This window comes from Amblyraja radiata, chromosome 21 (genome assembly GCF_010909765.2).
Source record: "Amblyraja radiata isolate CabotCenter1 chromosome 21, sAmbRad1.1.pri, whole genome shotgun sequence".
In the NCBI taxonomy this organism is placed as follows: Eukaryota; Metazoa; Chordata; class Chondrichthyes; order Rajiformes; family Rajidae; genus Amblyraja; species Amblyraja radiata.
Window position 1 is genome coordinate 25,447,266 of NC_045976.1, and position 22,057 is coordinate 25,469,322.

Genomic DNA, 22,057 nt, shown 5'->3' on the forward strand with positions numbered 1-22,057 from the left:
TCTGGTATAACTTATCTAACAATTTTGTTTTGATTCAAAGTGTCAGGGAAATGGGGAGAGTGAAAATAATGTAGTGGAAATGCATGTTTGCATTTGGAATCTGAATGTATTACAAGTGCGTCTCATGTTAAAATAACTGCCACATAATCTGTTGATTTGAATCTGAGACTTTAACCATATTGGTGTATAGTTTTGTTAATCAGATCTGAAGCAGAAAGCGTCAGCGGGTTTAAGTATAAAATCACATGGATCACAAAAGCATTTGAAGTGTTACTCAAAGGCCATTGTGTTTGAATATCTTTTGAGAAGTCTTTCATTCTGATGGAATGCAGATACTTCCTCTGCGGTTCTCGTAAAACATTTTCAGCAAATGACATGCTGCTTTCATATCTGCTTGTTTTAATGGTACTATTTAATTTCCTTGAAAATAAAACTAAATTAAATGTGAAAAGCATGTAATTTAAGATGAAGATAGATACAAAATGCTGGAGTAACTCAGCGGACAGGCAGCATCTCTGGAGATAAGGACTGAGTGATGTTTCGGGTCGAGACCCTTCTTCAGACTAGTCAGAAGGATCTCAACCTGAAAAGTCACCCATTCCTTCTCCAGAGATGCTGCCTGTCCCGCTGAGTTGCTCCAGCATTTTGTGTCTATCTTCGGTTTAAACCAGCATCTGTAGTTCCTTCCTACACATGTAATTTAACACGCCTGTTCACTCCCACAGAAAAGGCTTTGTTTGAGTTCTAATTTTGTCAAACTAAACACTCTAGCTGGACACGCATGTTGTGATTTTAGTCAGTATTTAAAGACGGAGGTGAGCTGTGTCTCGTGATGCACTAAATAGATTCATAACTGAATTCAATTGAACTGAAATTGGGTGTTCAGTAGTGCCTATATGTAAATAATCACATCCTGCTTCACATGTAACTGCAATTTTTACTAACAATGATTTCTGTTATTTTGAAGCTTTCTGTGCCTGCTCTTGCTGGATATTTTTCTATACAGCAATTTAGATTCACCCTGAAAACTTTTTAAAAATTGCAAATCTATCCATAAGTAAAATTTGATACTGAACATTCTTTTTCCATATAGCCTCATGTTGCTCATGCAAAATGTAAGCGTCAAGAGTTCAGCAAGCGTTTGTCTATTAATTGTCAAAATTGTATTCTTGCACCATACTTTTCCAGTAGAAAATGTACATTTATTATAAAATGACAAGAATAAAGTGGGCCTATTCCTGGCTGACAAAAATTAATGAATGTATTCATGTATGTATTATACATTTGAGTTAAATTCAAAATCTATTTGGCAAAGCTAGGAAACTAGGATAATGTACCATAATGTTGATCTGATCACTGGATTTGGCAGTGTTAACAGTATTTAAGTCTCACACTGTTCCAAATGGTAACTAATTTAACACTACCTATAAATTATAAAAAATGTGGGGTACAGCAAATTTTAAATTCCAGCATTGTTATTTCTGTTGCTGAGATTGCTTGCTGAAATACATATTTTTGTGATATCATTCCTTAAAGTTATTTTTAATGTACCCCCAAAAATTAATTTTTCAGTTACCTATTGTGTGAAAATGCCTCGCAGGGTCTAATTTCTGCGTCTCAAGTATTGTACTTCTATTTAAATGGAATCTTACACTCTCATTTATTTGAACTATGTTGTTCAAGGTTTCCTGGCATCATGCTGTGGATTATGTAGTTTCTGTATCATGTCTTTCCGTTGTAATATAAATTTGAAACATCTCCATATTCAATTTCTGTAGGATTGTGCCTTTTAAACTGCTGAGCATTCTGGGATATTGGAGATCATGATGGTAACATTATTGTAAGAATAAAGTTTTGCAGAGATTTTACTTCTGTTTCAGATTTTTTTTTAATTGAATGTCCTTCAACTGAACATGTATTGCTAAATTCCTTCCCACTAGCCCAAGCAAGGGTTCATGATTTGTAGTGGAAATCCCAGAGTTCTACTATTTTTACCATGAGCAACAGAAGAGTTGAACAAAGATCATTTCAACAACAAAAAATAGTGTAGAGATCAAACTGTGAGCCATCACGCTATATTGAATGAAGAATCTGCTATTATTTTCTATCCTTAAATTTTTTTTTTTTTAATCCCCAATTCTTAATTAAAAGCACTCCAGTGTGTTTGTGATTCCAATGTCTGATTTCTCCACCCCCCCCCCCCCCACCAAAAAACAACTGAGCAAACAAACTTGTGTCAAATTGTCGTTGTGCCATTTACACATGCCTTTCAAAACAAAAACAATTCTGGTGTCAATTATATGATAAATATATTTTTTAAAGGCACTTTCACAGAACTACTTTTATTATGTCACGTTGCTTCAGGGACAATCTGAGTGAAGAGCCGTTTAAAAAAAAATACTTTCTAGGTCAGCAACTTGAACACAATGGCAGAGAGGGGCAAAATTGCTTAAACTGAGAAATTACAGGTTGGAGAATATAGTTTCCTTCTGTACTGCGTTGGTCAACATATTTATTCCTCTGCATTTTTGGAGTAAGAAACTAACAAATGCTAGCCAGAGGAAAATGGTATTGCTGTAAGCACAACAATTGAACAGAAATATTAGCATTTGATATTTAAACAATGTCTAATTCAAGCACTACATCTATTTCTGGCAAAGCCGGTATTGTATTGCCCATTCTTACGTGGCTTGCTAGCCTATTGCATAAGGTAATGTATAGTGAGCATCGTAGGAGGCTGAGAATGCATCCTGGTAGGGCACTGGTGTTGAGAATTATTGTGGAGGACGTATTGTCTCCAACCTCACTGTAGCCTCATTTCAGTGGTTATTGTCATGTGTGCTGAGGTACAGTGAAAAGCTATTGTGTGCTAACCAGTCAGCAGAAAGACAATACATGATTACAATAGATCCGTTTGCAGGAATTAAGTTTAGTGCAAGGTTAAGCCAGCAAAGTCCAATCCAGAATAGTCTGAGGGTCATCAAAGAGGTCACCACTGCTCCGTGGTTGTGGTTGTCTATGGGTAAGAAAGTGGAATCTGGGTGAAGGGAGTGCTGACTCCTAGGCCCAGGACTTTGGAGATGTTTATAGATGGGATTATGCTGTTGAAGGTTGAACTATAGTCAATAAATAGGAGTGTGGCATAGGTGTCCTTATCTAGGTGTTCCAGAGATGAGTTTGGAGCTAGAGCAATGATGTCTGCAATGGTACCTGTTACAACAGTCAGCAAACTGCAGTAACTCCAGCTGGCTGGGAGGCTGGAGTTAATGTGTGCCATCACCAATCTTTCGATGCACTTCATTATGGTGAATGTCAGCCACTAAGTCTCCTTTTTGATCAGTCATGAGCTAAAAGCTCCCAGGAGTCGGTGAGGTTATTGCGTTTCTTTAAGGATGCTTGAATCAACTGTCCACTTACATAACTTTTTTTTGGCAGTGTGATATCAAGCATGCAAACAATGTGACCTGCCCAATGTAGACATCTGGGAGTAACTGAGGACTTGATGCAAGGTATGTTGACCTGGGTGAGGACAAAGATATTGGTTCATTTGTACTTTTAATGCATTTTGAGGATTTTTCAGTGTTGGTATTTTTCCAGACCCTTGATATGCTTACTGTAGGTAATCCTGATCTTAGGAGTATAAGGAAGGACAGACATTGCTGCTGCCGCCTTTTTTGTGTCAGTGCTTGTAGGTTGGTTTTTAAAATTGGAGAATTCAGTGTTAATATGATTAGGTTGAAAGCTACCCAAACAGAATATGAGGGGCTGCTCATCCATTTTACATGTGGTCTCACTGTGGCGATGGAAGAGGCCCAGAACAGAGAGGGGAATAACAGTATGGGAATTGGAAGAAGAGTTAAAATTGTTAGCTACCAGGAGATCCGACAGGCCTTGGTGGGCGGAGCACAAGTGTTCGGCAAAATGGTCACCTAGTTTACGCTAGGTCTCGCCGATGTAAAGGAGGCCACATCAGGAGCATCAAATGCAATAGATGAGATGGATGTAAACCTCCTGTCTCACCTGGAAGTGCTGCACGGGTCCATGGATGGATGTGAGGGAGGAGGTATAGGGGCAGGTTTTACAGGAATGGGGATGGATTAGGTGAGATGGGATGAGCGAAACAAGAAGTTGTAGAGGGAGTGACCCTGCAGAGAGGGGTGGGATTGGAAGATGTAACTGGTGGTGGGATCACTTTGAAGGTGGTTCAGTCATTGAACATGCTCAAACACAGATGTTTGATATTAAGGAAATCAAGAGGAATGGGGCTAGTGCAGGAAAGTTGTACTATGAGTTTACTAAGTACGGAGGAAGCCTGAGCAAGCCCTGTCCTGTTTAAATTCCTTTATTATTGTTGTGTAATCGTACATATAATTAAGCACCCTTGCCACTAGCAACATGTAGACGTGTTTAATGTTCAGATATTCAACTTCTAATATTCCACTGACAAGGTTGGCAATAACGTCAAATTAAAAAGACAGGTACACAAAAATGCTGGAGAAACTCGGCGGGTGCAGCAGCATCTATGGAGCGAAGGAAATAAGCAACGTTTCGGGCCGAAACCCTTCTTCAGACTGACCTTTAAATTAAAAAGACATACTTGCTCTGCATTTCAATGTTGCCACCTGCTGGCAAAAGCTCCAGGGTTGTGAATAATATTCAATAGTCTGGAGAAGGGTCACACCCATTCCTTTCTCTCCAGAAATGCTGTCTGACCCGTTGAGTTACTCTAGCTTTTGTTGTGTCTATCAGCGGGGTAAAGCAGCATCTGCAGTTCCTTCCCACACAACACCGAAGAATACTTCAGGCCTGAAGAAAGGGGCCGACCTGAGGCCCGAGACCTGACACCTGCTCATCCTCCTCCCCCCCAGGGGCGGCGCTGCAGCGATGGCCGGGGTGTCGGTGCGCTGCGCTATCCGCACCGCCTGCGGCTGTGGGCGGGGAGCGGGCAACGGAGCCTCGGTCATGGGCACGGCCTTGGGCAACGGCGGAGCCTCGGCCATGAGTAGCGGCGGCGGGGGACCAGGCCTGCACAGCCTTCGCTTCGACAACCTGGCGCTGCGCTCGCTGCCGGTGGACGGGAGCGGCGAGGCCGGCAGCCGCCTTGTGCCCGGCGCCTGCTTCTCGCTGGTGCGGCCGACGCCGGTGGAGACGCCGCGGCTGGTGGCCCGCTCGGTCGCCGTACTCCGCCTTCTGGGCCTCGGCGGCCTGCCCGACGCCGAGCTAGCGCAATGCTTCAGCGGGAACCGGCTGCCGCCCGGCGCCCAGACCGCCGCGCATTGCTACTGCGGACACCAGTTCGGCTCGTTCGCCGGGCAGCTGGGCGACGGCGCCGCCATCTACCTGGGCGAGGTGCTCGGCCCCCTCGGCCGCCGCTGGGAGCTCCAGATCAAAGGCGCCGGACCCACACCCTACTCCAGGTCAGAGCCCAGCACCCCTCTGCTGCATGATCCCTCATCTCCCTGCTGCACGATCCCTCATCTCCCTGCTGCATAATCCCACTGCCTGTTCCCGATCCTTGTCATGATCCTTCCTCCTGATCCCTGTCCTGATACCTATGCCTGATCCTGATTCCTTTGCCTGCTTCCGAATCCCTGTCCTGAACTTTCCTCCTGATCCCTGTCATGATACCGGTGCCTGATGCCTCTGCCTTATCCCAGATGCCCCTGCCTGGTCCCTGATGCCTCTATGTCGGAAAGAATTGCAGATGCTGGTTTAAATCGAAGGTAGACACAAAAAACTTGAGTGACTCAGCAGGACAGGCAGCATCTCTGGAGAGAAGGAATGAGTGATGTTTCGGGTCGATACCCTTCTTCAGACTGATGCCTCTGCCTGCTCCCTGGTGCCTCTGCCTGCTCCCTGATGCCTATGCCTGTTCCCTGATGCCTCTGCCTGCTCTATGATCCCTTTGTCTGATCCCTGTCCTGATCCCAGATCCCTCCTCCTGATCCATGAGCCCTTTTCAGACCTTAACATGCATCAATGTCCTGATCCTTCTGCCTGCTTTCTGATCTCTGTCTCCTCCTGTTCCTTGTCCTGACACCTCCTCCCTGATTCCTGTCCGGATACCTCCTTGTCTTCCTCCAGTTCTTCCCTGTGATCATCTGCTTTTCTTCCACATTCCTGCCTCATTCTGGAGTTTAACACAGGGAAGTGGGAGGTGTTGCATTTTTTGAAGTCTAACCAGGGCAGGTACTACACAGTGAATGGCAGGGCTCTGGGAAGTGTAGAGGTGAGGGATCAAGGATGGAAGGTAGTTCCTTGAAAGTGGAGTTACGAGTAGATTGGGTGGCCATGAAGGGGTTTGAGACATTGGCCTTCATCAGTCAGGGTTTTGAGTGTAGAAGTTGGGAGGTTATGGGACTTGTATAAGACATTGGTGAGGCCACATTCAGAGTATTGTGTTCAGTTTTGGTAACCCTGTTATAGGAAAGATGTTATTAAGCTGGAAAGGGAGCAAAGAAGATTTACAAGGATGTTGCCAGAACTCAAGGGCCTGAGATATAGAGAGAAGTTGAGCAGGCTATGACTTTATCCCCTGGAGCACAGGAGGATGAGGGGCGATCTTGTAGAGTTGTATAAAATCATGAGAGGAATAGATCGGGTAGACACACAGAGTCTCATAAGCCACTGATATATCCCCGATCTACCTCATTGTGGACGTTGCGTAATGTCTGCTGCTGTAATCCTATATCTGCACTCAGTTTATTTTCTAAATTATCTGTTGTAAATCATGTTATGATTTGCCTGGACAGCATGGAAAACACGTCAATGAGTTTTTCACTATTGCTATTTCAGTGAACACACGAAACGATAATAAACCAAAGCTAATTCCTTTCCTTGTGGGCTTCCACCCTGTGTTTTAACTTGTCGGCCCTGTGGGTTATTCAGTGGAAGGTGAATCCCCACCTTTTTTTCCTGCCCTGTATCTGTTTACATTTATAGTTTTCAACCATAAAAGATCCTATAACCCTCCCCTTTACTTTCAGGGTGTTTCCATAACCTCCATTACTTTGTATATATTGTGACAATTGTTACTGTTGGTGTCAATATCTTGGGAGCACATTTTGTAACTGCACTAGATAAGCACTGATGTAAATGGATGGAGTGCAGTTATAGTGCAAGAGTTTTTCGAAACTTGATATATTCTTCCTAATATTCTACAAAAGATGGTTGTAAAATCCAATTTGCACCTGACTTGAGTGACCTGCATTTTTTGGTTACTATGACACAGCAAAAGGCCATTTTGCCCATCAGGTCTATGCCAATGCCCAGAAACTCAATCCTATTGTTGTTGAGTTTTACTTCTCTGCAACCTATTCTCTTAAATGCTCATCAACCCAACCATTTGTCCTGCCATCCACCTGCACTAGCATAATTCTCAGGACGAGTATTAGACAGAGCAGGAAATGTAGGCTGTCAAGTGATACACACGCAGTCACCGGGAGAAGGTGCACAGAGAGAGCTTGAGATCAAGATTGAGCCAGGTTCACTGAACTGCTGCACCTCAGGCCCTCTCATAGTCTAGTTTAACTGATTTCATCTGTTACTGTAGAACACCAGGCCCAGGAGCTCAATAATTGCTTGCAAGTAGGCCACTAGCCTGGGTGCTTCCTCTGGCACCAGTCACACCAAGGAAAAGCAAGTGCTGGCATTTATGCAAGTCCAAAGCAAATAAAGCATTTCGACAAGACCCTAGATAACATTTAAGCATGGGCCAATTAGTGCCATGTAACTTGCCAGGTAATGTGTATCCCCAACTAGAGAGAAATGAACCATATATCTGCAGTATTCAATGTCATTATTCTGACATGTACCCAGTTATCAACTGCAATATTGACCAGAAATACTGTGGAAACAAAAGTAAGTCTGAGTATCTTGACATCTCCTGCAAGGCATATGTCACAGAAGCACGATGGAATATTTTCTATGTGTCTCTGAGTATAGCTCCAACACATCAAGTAGTCCAGCACCCAGGACAAATCAATCTGCTTTGTTGATTTCCCCATCTCTCATCTAAACATTCATTGCCTCTGCCATAGCGGCACTGTGGCTGTAATGTGTACTCCCGACAGCTCCTTCCAAACCAAACCCCCACCATCTCCTCTGTTTCCTCTCACATACAATCAACTGTTGATAAAACGCACGTTTTCAACATTAACTTTGAGTCATGCATCCTAATATTTCATTTGGTTCTTAATCTAATTCTTTTTGATTATGCTTTGTTCAACGTTAATGGGGAGAAGTATAGTATATATTACTCTTCCATTTAAATGCAAATATAGTTCAGTTTTCTGTGGTGATGTATAGTACATAGCATAGTATGCAGTAATCTTGGATTAAGTATATATTTGTACAGTTCATAATGTTGTGTGCTATGTTCACATTTGCAGGCAATCAGATGGTCGAAAAGTGCTTCGCTCCAGCATTAGAGAATTTCTCTGCAGTGAGGCCATACACCATCTTGGAATACCGACAACACGAGGGGGAACTTGTGTAACATCCGATTCTAAAGTAATCAGGGATATATTCTATGATGGGCATCCAAAATATGAAAGATGCACTATTGTCCTCCGTGTTGCTCCTACATTTCTACGGTATTTCCATTTTAGATATGATCTGTGCAAACTTTTAGAGCTTTACAAATATATATTTTAGTCTTATTTCATGAACTATTTATTAATACATCCTGTTTAATTAAATTAGATTTGGATCTTTTGAGATCTTTAAAGATGTGGACGAGCAGACAGGTCGAAGGGGACCTAGTTCTGGTAGAAATGATATTAAAATACAAATGCTTGACTATGTCATTGGGACATTCTATCCAGAAATTCAGCAAGCACACCCTAAGGACAAGGCACAGAGGAATGCTGCTTTCTTCAGAGAAGTAAGAACTTGTCAGCTTTTCTTAATTACCTTGTTTATTGCAACATAACATTCAAAGAGAATACAAGTTTGTTTTACTGCTATATATTTTGAAATTGTGACCATGCAAAAATGTTCATTTTCATGCACATTTCAAATCTGAAATCTCGCAAGCCAGGAAGGTTCCAAATTTGATTCTTGGTCACGTTAATTGATCTCACCTGAGGTTCATTCAAGACTAGTTATTTACCCTCTCCTCCATGTCACTCCTCCACTTCATATATTAAAATTAGATGTGAAAAATACTCAATGAAAAATGAACATTATTGTTTAACGAGCTGCGTGCAAATCTTAGATGTAGTGACATGTTTTCCCATTAAGAGAAAAATACATGGGATAATTTTTGGCTGTATTTTATAACAGGAAATATTTAGACTTGGATTAATCTTATTATTTTTATGGTGATGGGCACTTACGACAAAGGCAAATTTTGGGAGCAGTCTGGAAAGGACAAATAGTAATTAATCATCTGTACTGGACCAGGTCAGAGTAGCTGCACAAGGACATGTTTGCTGCCTCTCTGTGAGGTGTGTGTTGTCCTTCTCATGTGTCTCGTGTCTTGACAAAGTCAACAATCTATATTCGAGACAGCAGAAAATGCTAGACAAGATTAACCAAATAAATGGAGTCCTATGAAGAGCCTCAATTTATGCTGATAACACCTTGAAAAAACAATCTAAATAAGGTTCTTCTTACCTTATTTAGATTGTTTTTTCAAGGTGTGGTCAGCATAAATTGAGGCTCTTCATATGAGGTAGTTAAGCAAAATGAAAATGAATGCAAAATTAATTTCTGGAGAGTCTGCTTGAATGGACCTGAGTTCAGGGCAAAAACAAAAAACACAATTCAAATTCTGTTATCAATGAAGAAGACAAGTAGTAATGGTGTATAGCAATCTTGCAGGCTGGGTGACCCTGATCACATGACAAGCTTTGGTGCATTTAACACCTCTGACTGATGTTTTATTGGAAGCAGGAAATGCTGATGCTTAAATGTTTGATTCCTTTAATTGGTGTGAGGATGCATTTCCCTTAACCAATACTAAACGCACACTGGCAATTAACTTCGTAGAAATGGGGTACAGTGTACTTTTCAAAATATTATATAAATAATTTTTTTTTGCTGGCTGGGGTAAGGTCTAGAACTAATGGGGGAGTAATAGAATGGGGGTGGGGATGGAATGGAGTGGGGGGGGGGGGGGTAGGAATGGAGTGAGGGAGAAGGTTATAGTCTCAGGATGTGGGATAATATATGTAGGCATAAAAGCTATTCATCCAGAGGCTAGATTACAAATGGAATTCTATACCACAGGAGGAGGCTAAGATGTTGAACAAATTTATGGTGATAAAACAATTTTTCGACAGCATAAAACATATCGAGGGATTTTAGAGAGACTGGGAATTTGGTATCCATACTGAGAATCGGGCATGCTGGTATTGAATGGTGGAGCAGGCTCGAAGGCCTGAATGGCCTGCTGCCGTTCCCACTCTTCTATGTTTCTAAATCTACAGGTAACCAAGAGGACAGCCCGGCTGGTTGCTGAATGGCAGTGCGTTGGGTTTTGTCATGGTGTACTAAACACAGACAACATGAGCATTGTAGGACTTACCATCGACTATGGACCTTTTGGCTTTATGGACAGGTAAATAGATTTTGAATGTAACTGGAAATTATTTATAGTTTTATGGTGATAATTTTATCTAAATATTGTTGCCAAATAAACCATAGTGTTGAGTATAACAAGTTGTTTCCTCTGCGTTTTATGGCATGCCACATTAATATTAATGATGGCTTGCAATGAGGTTATTAAATAAGAACAGAAAATGCTGAAAATATTCTAATTACGGAAAGAGTATCAGAGTTGACTTTTTAGATGGGCGACCCTTAGTTAGAACTGCATGTTCATTTTCTCTTGTACTTCTGGTTATTAACTTTGTTTCATTGAACTTGTTTTTCATAATGAAAATGAATCTTAATTTTTTCCCAGTTCAGAAGTCACAGACCTGAAACATTAACGTTGTTTCTCCTTCCCCTGATGCTGCCTGACATGCTAAGTGTTTTCAGCATTTTCAGTTTTTATTACACGTGTTTAGCATCTGCCGATATTTTTCCCTTGGTTTTGAATTTGTCTGCTGCTTTATTTATCTTTTTGCCTCGTGCTGCTTTTTCTTTAGCTGGGTGAAGGAATTTCTGATGGATTTCAGGCTGTTTAGTGCCTCTCAAGCTGAGACGGGCAGACAGTTTACGTCATGGCTTTTAAAATTTCAGTACCTTGAAAAGAACTAATATTATGTCAACACATCATTTCAGGTTTTTTTTGCAGGTTTGTTTTTTCTTGCACATATTATCATTGATTATGTGTCACTGAAATTGGATTATTAATGAAAATGTATGTTAAGTTCTGATCCATCGGATTTACATCAGCTAAAAATCAAAATTTACCTAGTCAATAATTTTATTTGGCCATTTACTGGACCCACACAAAACTGGTTTGTTTCAACCTTGTGGTTTTAGAAAAAAATGCTCTTAGAGCTTTAGTAAATTCCAGTTGAGTGATGTTGTATACTGGATTGTAGACATGTAATGCTGAAGAAAGGTTGGTATAGTTGTCTAATTCTTGTTCCGTCGGATATATTGGGTGTGCCCAACAAAAAAAAACTTCTGCAATCAACCACCCATATCTTCTGAATCAAAGCATGAAATCTGTATGACGGCAACTTTTCAACTCAGCAGTTAACTTTTTTATATATGAATCTTGTGCTGGATACCTTATGGAATACCTCCATTCATTGTTGTTCTAATTATGATCAATACCAGATCAAAAGACTGCCAATTTAGAAGGCAACTCTTAATTCATGCTAATTAAAAATGCGAAAACAAATTTGACTCAATTGTAGTATTTAATCTATTTGTTAAACTTGTTTACAATATCATTCTTAAATTGGTTTATGTATTTTATGAGGACCATTCTAACAATTCACTGAACTTGTATGTTTTGCAGTTTGTGCTATTAATTAACTGGATGATATCTATAATGAACTGATAAATCTGCAGTGGAATCATTCATAGCAATGAGAAATTGTCCCTCTCATGCTAGTATTCTTATCCATGTTATTCACATCGATTTCAATTTTTTTGTTGTCTCCGTTGTATATTTAATAATACAAAGGATTTTATTTAATGCTTCAATAATAGCTTGCAATAGGCTGTCTACATTCTAATTTTCCTGTTTTTGTGATCTTGACTTATCTGACTAACCAATAGATGCAATTTATCATCATAGAAACATAGAAAACAGGTGCAGGAGTCGCCCATTCGGTCCTTCAACCCAGCACCACCATTCAATATGATCATGGCTGATCATCCAAAATCAGTAATCCGTTCCTGCTATTTCCCAATATCCCTTGATTACTTTAGTCCTAAGAGCTAAATCTAACCCTCTACTGAAATTTATTTTATCTGTTATATTTTATTACCTTTTAAATTTATATCAGATTATCTATTAACTATCTTGCCTCTGATGTAAAGCACATAACTTTGTGCCATTCTATTAAAAGCTTGACTTTTAGTTGGAGTAGCTGAACTCAATGCCGAGTGATCTTGGGTCTCTTAACCTGGCACTGATTTGTGATCTTGCTCTGTGACAATGATTTACCTAACAATACTGGAATATTTTGGGCAATGAGTGTTAGTATGTGGTCGGGACTGATGCACATTGTGGATCATTGCTGAAAGAATTTAACTGTCTCACTTATTAAGATCTGGAATTGCTTGGTATCCTTGCTAAGTAAAAGTGCTCTTGTTAAGCACTTTGGGTAATTTAGCTGCATTGTAGAAATGAAATGTGTTATTTTTTTATTGTTTAATTAATACAAAAAACAACATTTTCTTAGGCTTTGCAGTAGGTTGCATGTGATTTTTATTTGGCAGCCACATATTGCTTTTTTTTACTTGCAGAAGTGCTGCTTTTCAATGTACAAATAATGTAGATAAGGTCATAGATAATCAAATTCAAGTAATCTATTTTATTGCAAAGATTGCATGAGCCATGATCAGTATAATGATACATTTCTTCCTCCAACCATTCAAGGTTTGATCCGGATTTTGTATGTAATGCTTCTGATAACAGAGGCCGTTATGCTTATAACCGACAACCTGAAATCTGTAAATGGAATCTGGGCAAACTGGCAGAAGTCCTGGTTCCTGAGCTTACCCTGGAAGTGGGTCAGTCTATCATTGAAGAGGAATTTAATTCAGAGTTTGACCAACACTTCCTGCAAAAGATGAGGAAAAAATTGGGTCTACTTAGATGTGAGAAGGCAGAGGATGAAGCGTTAGTTTCTGATCTATTGCATGTTTTCCATTCAACAGGTTTGTAGGATAGTTTTATGCTTCCTATAGAATTAACCATGCCTCTGAAATTTTTATATGCATCCTCAAAGCCTATATCCAAGATTATTTACAAACTGCTCCTCATTCTTTATTCTATTTTCCCTTTCTAACCATTCCTTAAAAAAAAAGCCTGCTATCATTCTACGTAATTACGTGCACCTTTTTTATCTCCTCGTTAAGCGACAAATAGGTGTAGTGAAGTAGAGAACGGGAGATTTGACAGGGTGGGGGAGGATTGATTTTAAATATGCCATTCATCCATGGGTGCTAGAGTAATATCTGAAATGCCAGTGCTAAATACACCCAGATTAAATATAATTGGTATTTTTTACATGGTGGAATTTGCGTTTACCACTAGCCATAAAGAAAGTTGTCCCCAAAAGATCTTGTGCTGTCTGTGCATGCACCATCTCTTTTATAATTCCAGTTGCTGTCAGGTAATGGTTCTGAGGAACCAGAGTATACAAATGTGATTGTAAATTAGCAGTGGTGAATCCCACTGAAAGATTCCCACAATGTATACGGGAAGTGATAAGCACGCTATAAACTAAAGATTGAAACGTGCAAATACCAAATAATCATCACAAAATACTTTTAGATCTATTAAAAAAAAAATAAAAAAATCTGTGTTAATTTTAATCCAATTCCAATACAATTGGATATTAGGGCGAAGGACTTTAACAATTAATTGTAGATTATTTTGAAAGCTTGCTTGCATCTCTTTATCACAAAGCTTGACTCTTCAGGCTATTTTACAATGATGCTATTTTGTAAATACACAGCAGCAATCTAAGTGCTAATTGCTAAGACACCAACAGTAATTCAGTATTCAGTAATTCGTATCATACGTGGAACTTCCCGACTTTCACAATTACAACCACAAAATCTAGACATATGCTTAATGCCATATCTGTATAGAGAAGACTGCAAATTAAATGAGCTAGAAATGCAAGCACATTTTAAATTACATCTCTTTGCTCCATTCAGGTGCAGATTTTACAAACTCCTTCCGTTTACTTAGTGATTTTCCAATTCCTGGATCGTCCACTTCTTTCACATTTGCAGAATTTCTTGCAAAATTGATTGAACAGTGTGCATCACTAGAAGAGCTGAAATTAGCATTCACACCAAGTATGGATCCACGGTAAGAAAGTGTAGTGCTTTGTCATAGTTTTTTATATTAAGGGAAAGTTGTGTATGACCATTTAATTAAAATTTTACTTTGGTGATTTATTAGTTGTTTTTTTTAAATTTACTCTATGTTATAAAAACAATTAAAAGAATATTGCTTTGTAAAAATATACAATTAATTCCGTCCATGCAGCACAGTGGTTATTGAAGCACAAGAATTTAGTTGTTGCAAATCTGAAACCAAAACGGAAAAATCAAGCTAATGTTCGAGGTAGATGACCTTGCATGAGCTGGTCAGATCTAATATAAATTGGAACGGTTAGATGAAATTGTTGAATTTAACATTGTCCTGATGCCTGTAACATGCATAAATGGGAGAAAAGGTGCTGTTCCTCAAGCGCAGGTTCGGTGTCATAGAACTCAGGGAAATCAAAAATTGAGTGATCAGAGAGGGATGGGGAATGAAAGTGACTGGAATTTTCTACTGCCATGTTTTGCATTTGGTGGTCACAATGCAGTTTATTTTTCATTGGAGAAATCAAACACAGAGTGGATGATCACTATATGTTCAGTCCAGATGTGTGATTCTGGCAACTTACACTTTTCCACTGGTGTACAACATAAAATCAAGGAGCAGCACTGCATCTTCCATTGCTGCATGTTGCAAGCTTCCAGACCATTGAATTCAGCAAAGAACACAAAGTGCTGGAGTAACTTAGTGGGTCAAGCAGCATCTCTGTGGAACATGGCTGAGTGACGTTAAGGGTCGGGACCCTTCTTCAGACCTTTTTTGTAAATTTTATAATTCTATCGAATTCAGCAATTTCCATTAACTAGTCTGTTCTGATGCGAGGTCATCCATCTCGAACATTAACTAAGGTTTTTTTTAATCTCCATGGATACAGCCTATCTGCTTGGTATTTTCAGCAGCCTGCCAATATTTTTATTTCTCTTTCCAGCTGCCAACATTGAAAATATTTGTGTGCATAGTACAAAATTATGCTTCTCCCTATTACACATATTCAAGGTCAGTTTATTGTCACATGTACTAATTAAGGTACAGTGAAATTTGAGTTACCATACAGCCATATTAAGTGAAAAGCAACAAGACACACAGCCACATAAAATAAAAGTTTTCATAAACATCCACCACAGCGGCTCCCCACATTCCTCACTGTGATGGAAGGTAATAAAGTCCAATTTTCTCCCTCTTTATTCTCCCACGGTCGGGGCGATCAATGCTCCCGCAGCCGGCGATCCGAAGCGCTAGCGTCGGGGTTATCGAAACTCCCGCGTCGAGACGGTTGAAACTCTCCGTGGCTTGGAGTTCCCGAATCGGTCTCTAACCGGGGACCGCGGGCTCCATGATGTTAAAGTCCACAGGCCCGCGGTTGGAGCTTTCCACAGTCGATCCCCGGCAAAGGGATCGCAAGCTCCACGATGGTAGTCCCCCCCCCACCCCCCACATAAAACAAATCAAGGAACACGAAAGCATACTCTTTAACACATACTTAAAATAACAAAACAGAAGAAAGGACAGACAGACTGTTGGGGAGGCAGCCATTGCTGGCGCTACTCTCCCAATTACACATCCTTCCCCCCCCCCTCCCCCCCTCCCTTTACAGTTTAAAGCGCACTTGTTGTCTCACTTTTTCAGTTCTGATGAAAGATCATTAACCTAAAAGGTTAACTTTTATTGTCTCTCCACAGATGCTATCTAACCAGCTGAGTGTGTTGGCGTGCTTTTTAATTGTTTCAGCACCGCTGTTGCCCTGCCTCCTGCCCGTGTTATGTTTCATGCACAGTAATTTGTCTGTTTTTATGTACATATATTTTTTAAGGCACTGTGAGCTAGATTATGATCATGTCCTGGTTGTCCACTCAGGCAGCTGTCCATATTGCTGGCCCTGTCTCAATCCAACCCACAACTCTTTGAACTGATTGGAGACAAACGAGGAGTTGCTAAAGAGATGGATCGCATAGAGCGCTTCTCCGAGCTCCAGCAGATGACAACAGAAGAGCTACTGAGCAAACTCAAGAAAGCGTGGACTGACTGGCTACAGAAGTACAGGTTCGAAGCTGCAACAGACAAAAATCTGAAGTTGAAATAAAGAAACATATGGCAGGTGGAAGGATATGAGTGATAAGGAGAGGTTGGAAAAGCTGGGTCTTTTTCCTGGATCCTAGGAGGCTGAAGGATAAGAGTGGTATAGAATGATGAATTGCTTGGATACAGTGAACAACCAATTTTTTTTCTCTAACAGAGGCTACAGGTTAATGAATGGGATGATTTAAAAGGCACCTGAGGGGCAACTTATGTGGTAGGAGTGATGCATACATGGAACGAGTTCCCAGAAGTGGTATAATTACCACTTTTAAAAGATGCTTAAGACAGGGGCATGGATAGGAAAGGTTTGGAGAGTTATGGGCCAAGTGCACATCAGTCACTGAAAGTAAGCATGCAGGTACAGCAGGCAGTGAAGAAAGCTAATGCATGTTGGCCTTCATTGTGAGACGATTTGAATTTAGGAGCAAGGAGGTCCTGCAGTTGTAGTTGGAGTATTGTGTGCAATTTTGGGCTCCTAATTTGAGGAAAGACATTGCTATTGAAGGAGTGCAGCGTAGGTTCACCAGGTTAATTCCAGGGATGACGGGACTGACATATGAAAGAATGGGTCGAACGGGCTTGTATTCACTGGAATTTAGAAGGACGAGGGGATCTTATAGAAACAAAGGATACAAAGGACATTTATTATCACATACACCAAATGGTGTAGTGAAATTTGATTTGCCATTGCAGCACACGAATAAAGATAAGACACAACATTAAAGAATTTAACAATAGACATAAAAATGCCACCCTACAATGGTTCCCACTGTGGGGGAAGGCAGCAAAGTCCAGTCCCATCCCCTGTTCACCCATAGTCTGGCCTATTGTGGCCTCCGCAGCCAGTCCGATGTTTTCAGGTAATGACAGAAAGTTTTAATATGTATTTCTAAGGGTTAGATTCTGTGCTGTTAATTATTGGTGTTCATCTTTGAACTTTCAAAATGTTTTATATCTGAAAAGATGTAGGTATTTGTTTTTGGTCCCTTTCAGGTCTCGTTTGGAGCATGAAGCAGAAGGTGTGGATGATGTTGCTGAACTAAAAGCTGAACGTGTGAAGGTGATGAATGCAAACAACCCCAAATTTATCTTGAGAAATTACATTGCACAAAATGCAATATCAGCTGCAGAGGATGGGGACTTCTCAGAGGTGGGTAGATTTCACCACATCAATTTCAAAGGTTAAGTGCAAAGTAACAATCCTTCTGCAGATTAGTGTCTGATGATAAGGTACTCTTAAAGTTTGCACAGTAATAGGTATGAGTAAGGTACGAAAAGTATTCCAATTCACCCAGGAAGTGTGGTTCGGAACCTTTTGTGAATGCAACCCTTACCTTCTGCTGTATTACCCTCTCCTGACTTTGGTGCAGCAGTGAAGATTCTTCTTTAAAGCAAGAATCTCCATTGCAAAAATCTCCCAAATTTCTAAATACCATGTTTTAAAATAATTGTAATATACCGTTTATGTCAATATTTAGAATTTTTAATCAAAGCATTTTATTTTTGCTCTTCCATAATCGATGGAAGATGTTTGGTCTCCATGAGATTTGTATGAAACTGTGCTAAAGTGAGTTGCCCTGCAGAAATATATCCACAGTTAAAGCAGCAGCTGGGAAATTTATTATCATTTCAACAATTAAAATTAAAATTTAAACTGAATAACAACCAATATTTTAAATATTTACAGATATGCGACTTTATGAAGAAATATATACCAAGATTTCAGAGTATAATGATAGACCCACTGGAAGAAGCAATGAATAATAAGGCGGACTCACAAAAATTAATATCATATCTATATAATAGTATTCTAAACGGAGAATTACCATCAACAGAGGCAATTAGAGAAGACTGGGAAAAATAATTAATGATAAAAATTTCAAAAGAAACATGGGAAAAGTATTTGATATATATACACATAAATGTTCGATTAATGCTAGACACAATTTAATTCAATTTAAAATATTACAAAGATTATATTATTCAAAAACTAGGTTGAATAAATTCTATCCAAATATTTCTCCCATCTGTGATAAATGTCTTTCTCAAAATGCCAATATCACACACTCTTTTGTTTCTTGCACAAAACTTCATAAATTTTGGTGTGATATATTTGATATATTCACTAATCTATTTAAGATAAAAATGGAACCTAATCCTGAAATGATTATATTTGGAGTAATGGGAGACGGGAACAAATTAAATATACCCCAAAATTCATTTTTTAATTATGGTTTAATAACACCAAAAAAACTTATACTTACTAAATTTTGGAAAAATGCTACTATACCAACATTTAAAATGTGGACCAGTAATATGTTGAACACAGCCCACTTGGAAGAAATGAGACTCCTCCTAATAGATAAACAAGACCAATTCTTAACGAGTTGGTCTCCATTTATTGATTTATTGGATTCATGTGGCGCAACAGTATCGTAAAAATTTAAAGTTTCAGGTATGGGTGAAAGATGATCAAGAATATAAGATTGGACAATCTCCCTCCTGCTTCACTTTCTTACATTTCTTTTCTTTACTATTTCCTTTTCTCTCTTTTTTTTCCACACACACACTAGACTTTCCTCTATTCTTTACTATCTCTTTCTTATCTCTCTTAAAAAAAAAAGTTGTAGAGAATGTATTATGATAACATTTGGGAACCTGTAAAAAGGTACCACTGTATTGTACTTCTAATAAATATATATTTTTTTTAATTAAAAAAAAGTAGCAGCTGTAATCAGACAACAATGTCTGATTACAGTCAAGATCAAATTCTCAGTTTTAACATGTTCATAGGTTTTAGGAAACAACATTCATTACACAGGTAATTCTGCTATAATGTGCTTTCATAGCGTGAATTAGATATAACAAGTGATGAATTGGGGATCACTATTTATATTATGCGGGTTGAATTGGTCATGTGATTTTGACTAAGAAATAGAGAACCACTCAACTATTACATTGGAAATTGACAAGCAAAAAAACTCTTGGATTTAAACAGTATAAGGAACAAACACATCTTTCCGTGTAACCTCTTCACAATAATCAGACACCATCGTCTTAAGAACATAGCTGCTACTTTAACTGCGGGTGGCCATTGACTTTTACATACAATATTTTCCATGACACTTGTACAATGATATTTGATGTAACAAGAGGCTTGTGCGTTAATAACATACAATTAAATTATTCCTATTGGAAAGATCTTTATTTTTGAAAATCCTGCCAGAAAAATAACTTGTGAGATTGAAATTCTGCAGTGCTTAAAGCTCAATCCCTCATTGACAAAATTGTCATTATAACATGATTTACTAAAACAAGGTTAGGAACACAACTATCGCTTCACAGAACTAGCTGTACCGACTCTTATTTAAATCATCAGTAAGGACTGTGACTTTTCAAGCAAATTATCTTGCACAATTTATTATGATGCGAAGAAACATTTCTTACATTCTGAAAATGCACTCATGGAAACTAGAAAGTGGGCCAATTTAAGTATCAATAGTAAAAAGAAAAACTGCCATTTGAAATCTTGCGAATCTAAGCTAACTTCAAAAATTTCTTGGAATTTTTGACACATGTAGTTAGCAAAATATCACAATGAACTATTTTTTGAATGCTCAAAGATGATCATGTTCCTTTAGGTCAGACGGGTTCTCAAGCTTCTGGAGCATCCATACAGTGAGGATGCCTGCGTGGAAGAAGAGCTGATGCAAGAAGCAACAGTGGAGGCTCCAGCTTCATGTGAGCCTTTAAGCAACAAGAGAATACCATACCACAGCAAGCCACCAGACTGGTCTGGGAAACTTTTAGTTACCTGATCTTCATAAACACCTTGTTTTGGCTTCTGGTTAAATCACAATCTTTAGGGATGGACTGTTAAACTGAGGTTTTATTTACAGATGGAGAAGCCAAAGCAAGGTAACTAGAGAGTGCTACTTTTTCCTCACAACAGATATAAAATGGAGATTTTGCCATATGTAAATCAGAACCAGATGCTTCTGAATTATTTCTGCCTCACTGATATAAAGCATGAATTCCCTTGACCATAATGTGGTCAGCCAAATCACAGCCACAACCACTTGGTGAAAAAAGTGATTCAAATATTAGTTTAAAAATGACATGCTTTTTAGAAAGATCTATCCTTATCATGTCCTTAAGGCAAGAATTGTTTGAGATGGATTTTCTTGTAAGATTGTTGGAATGAAATACTAAATGTTATACAAGCCACTAATTAGCACACAATTGTGCGGCATGGAAATGGGCCCTGGAGTATGAGCCAGCCACCTACCTACATGGTTTTTGGTATTTCAAGTGCTCAGCTGTACAGTTCTTTAAGGTAATCAAAGACTTTAAGTATCTGTCTCCACCATCCCTTCAAGATGCCCTATTTTGCAACTGCAGCAAAGGTGTACAGGTTCACTCACAATAAAGCTCTAAATGCTAAATTAATGTTAAAAAAATCCATAACATTTGGATGAGGATTCAATTTTTATACAACTAACAAAACAAATTGCTGTGAATGTGGCGGACACTGACACCAAATAAGTAAGGAAGGGGTGATGTTCATAAGAATCCAGGTGGCTGGACATTAACACCATTTGAGACCACTTCTTATTCTAAGTTATGTTGAATAACGTATGCAGAGATGATTTACAAGTTTTGAAAACATTTTATTCAACTTAAGGCCATTTAATTCAATATAATTTCATTGTGTTCAGTTACTTCAAGTAATTCAGCAATTAAATTATATTATGTGCAAATGAGGAGGTAGAACTTTTGAGCAAAGGTGCTGGTTTAAGATTGAAATGAAAGCTCTCCAGCTAAAATCTGTTATCATGAATACAAAAATATCAACTCTGACAGAGCTATTTTTGTAAGATGTGGAAACTGTTGTACTCTTTTAAAATGCTCAACATTTTAAGAAATGTTAACGCACAAATCAGCTTTAATTCCTTGCATGATAATTTGCACTCTGCTTTTCTGAGGAACCTTTTATATACGTATACACTATTTAAAATAACAATTTGGTTGTAAACAAACTGATGTTTTTTTTAATTTATGCAAGTTGTATAGATGTCTTGCCTTTGAAATGCAGCAATAAATATCAATACACAAACAGTAAATAAATGAGACAAATCTACTTCTTTCACAATGTAAGAATGTTAAAATGCTTCATAACCAGTTCATTAATTGAAATCCATTGTAGCAAATCATTGCAACTGATGTGCACATAACTGGGTCCCTGAGTTACCATTTAGTGTACGGTGTGATCGCTGGTCAAAGTGGGCCGAAGGGCCCGTTTCCACACTGCATCTCTAAAGTCTAAAGTGAGATTGATATCAATTTGTCTTGCTTTGCTAAAGTTGCATCGCAAATGCAGGATTGAAGCTAGTATTATATTTCAAGGTAATTGTTTTCTTATCTCCAAATTCTTTAAACATTTCTCTTAAGTACTCCTACACCAATCTATTGCGACTAGGCTAAAAGTTGTGCTCATGAATTCCT

The 22,057-nt window shown here is 39.0% G+C and overlaps 1 protein-coding gene across 1 annotated transcript; it reads left to right on the top strand.

Annotated features, from left to right (window-relative positions):
- Window positions 1-4,883: 4,883 nt before the first annotated feature.
- selenoo (selenoprotein O) lies at window positions 4,884-21,679 on the top strand. Its single transcript, XM_033039789.1, has 9 exons — window positions 4,884-5,417; window positions 8,391-8,594; window positions 8,704-8,884; window positions 10,434-10,564; window positions 13,013-13,293; window positions 14,302-14,458; window positions 16,331-16,516; window positions 17,546-17,702; window positions 20,194-21,679. Exons 1-9 carry the CDS (start codon window positions 4,885-4,887, stop codon window positions 20,377-20,379), a joined length of 2,016 nt encoding a protein of 671 aa, XP_032895680.1. The 5' UTR covers window position 4,884; the 3' UTR covers window positions 20,380-21,679.
- Window positions 21,680-22,057: the final 378 nt, after the last annotated feature.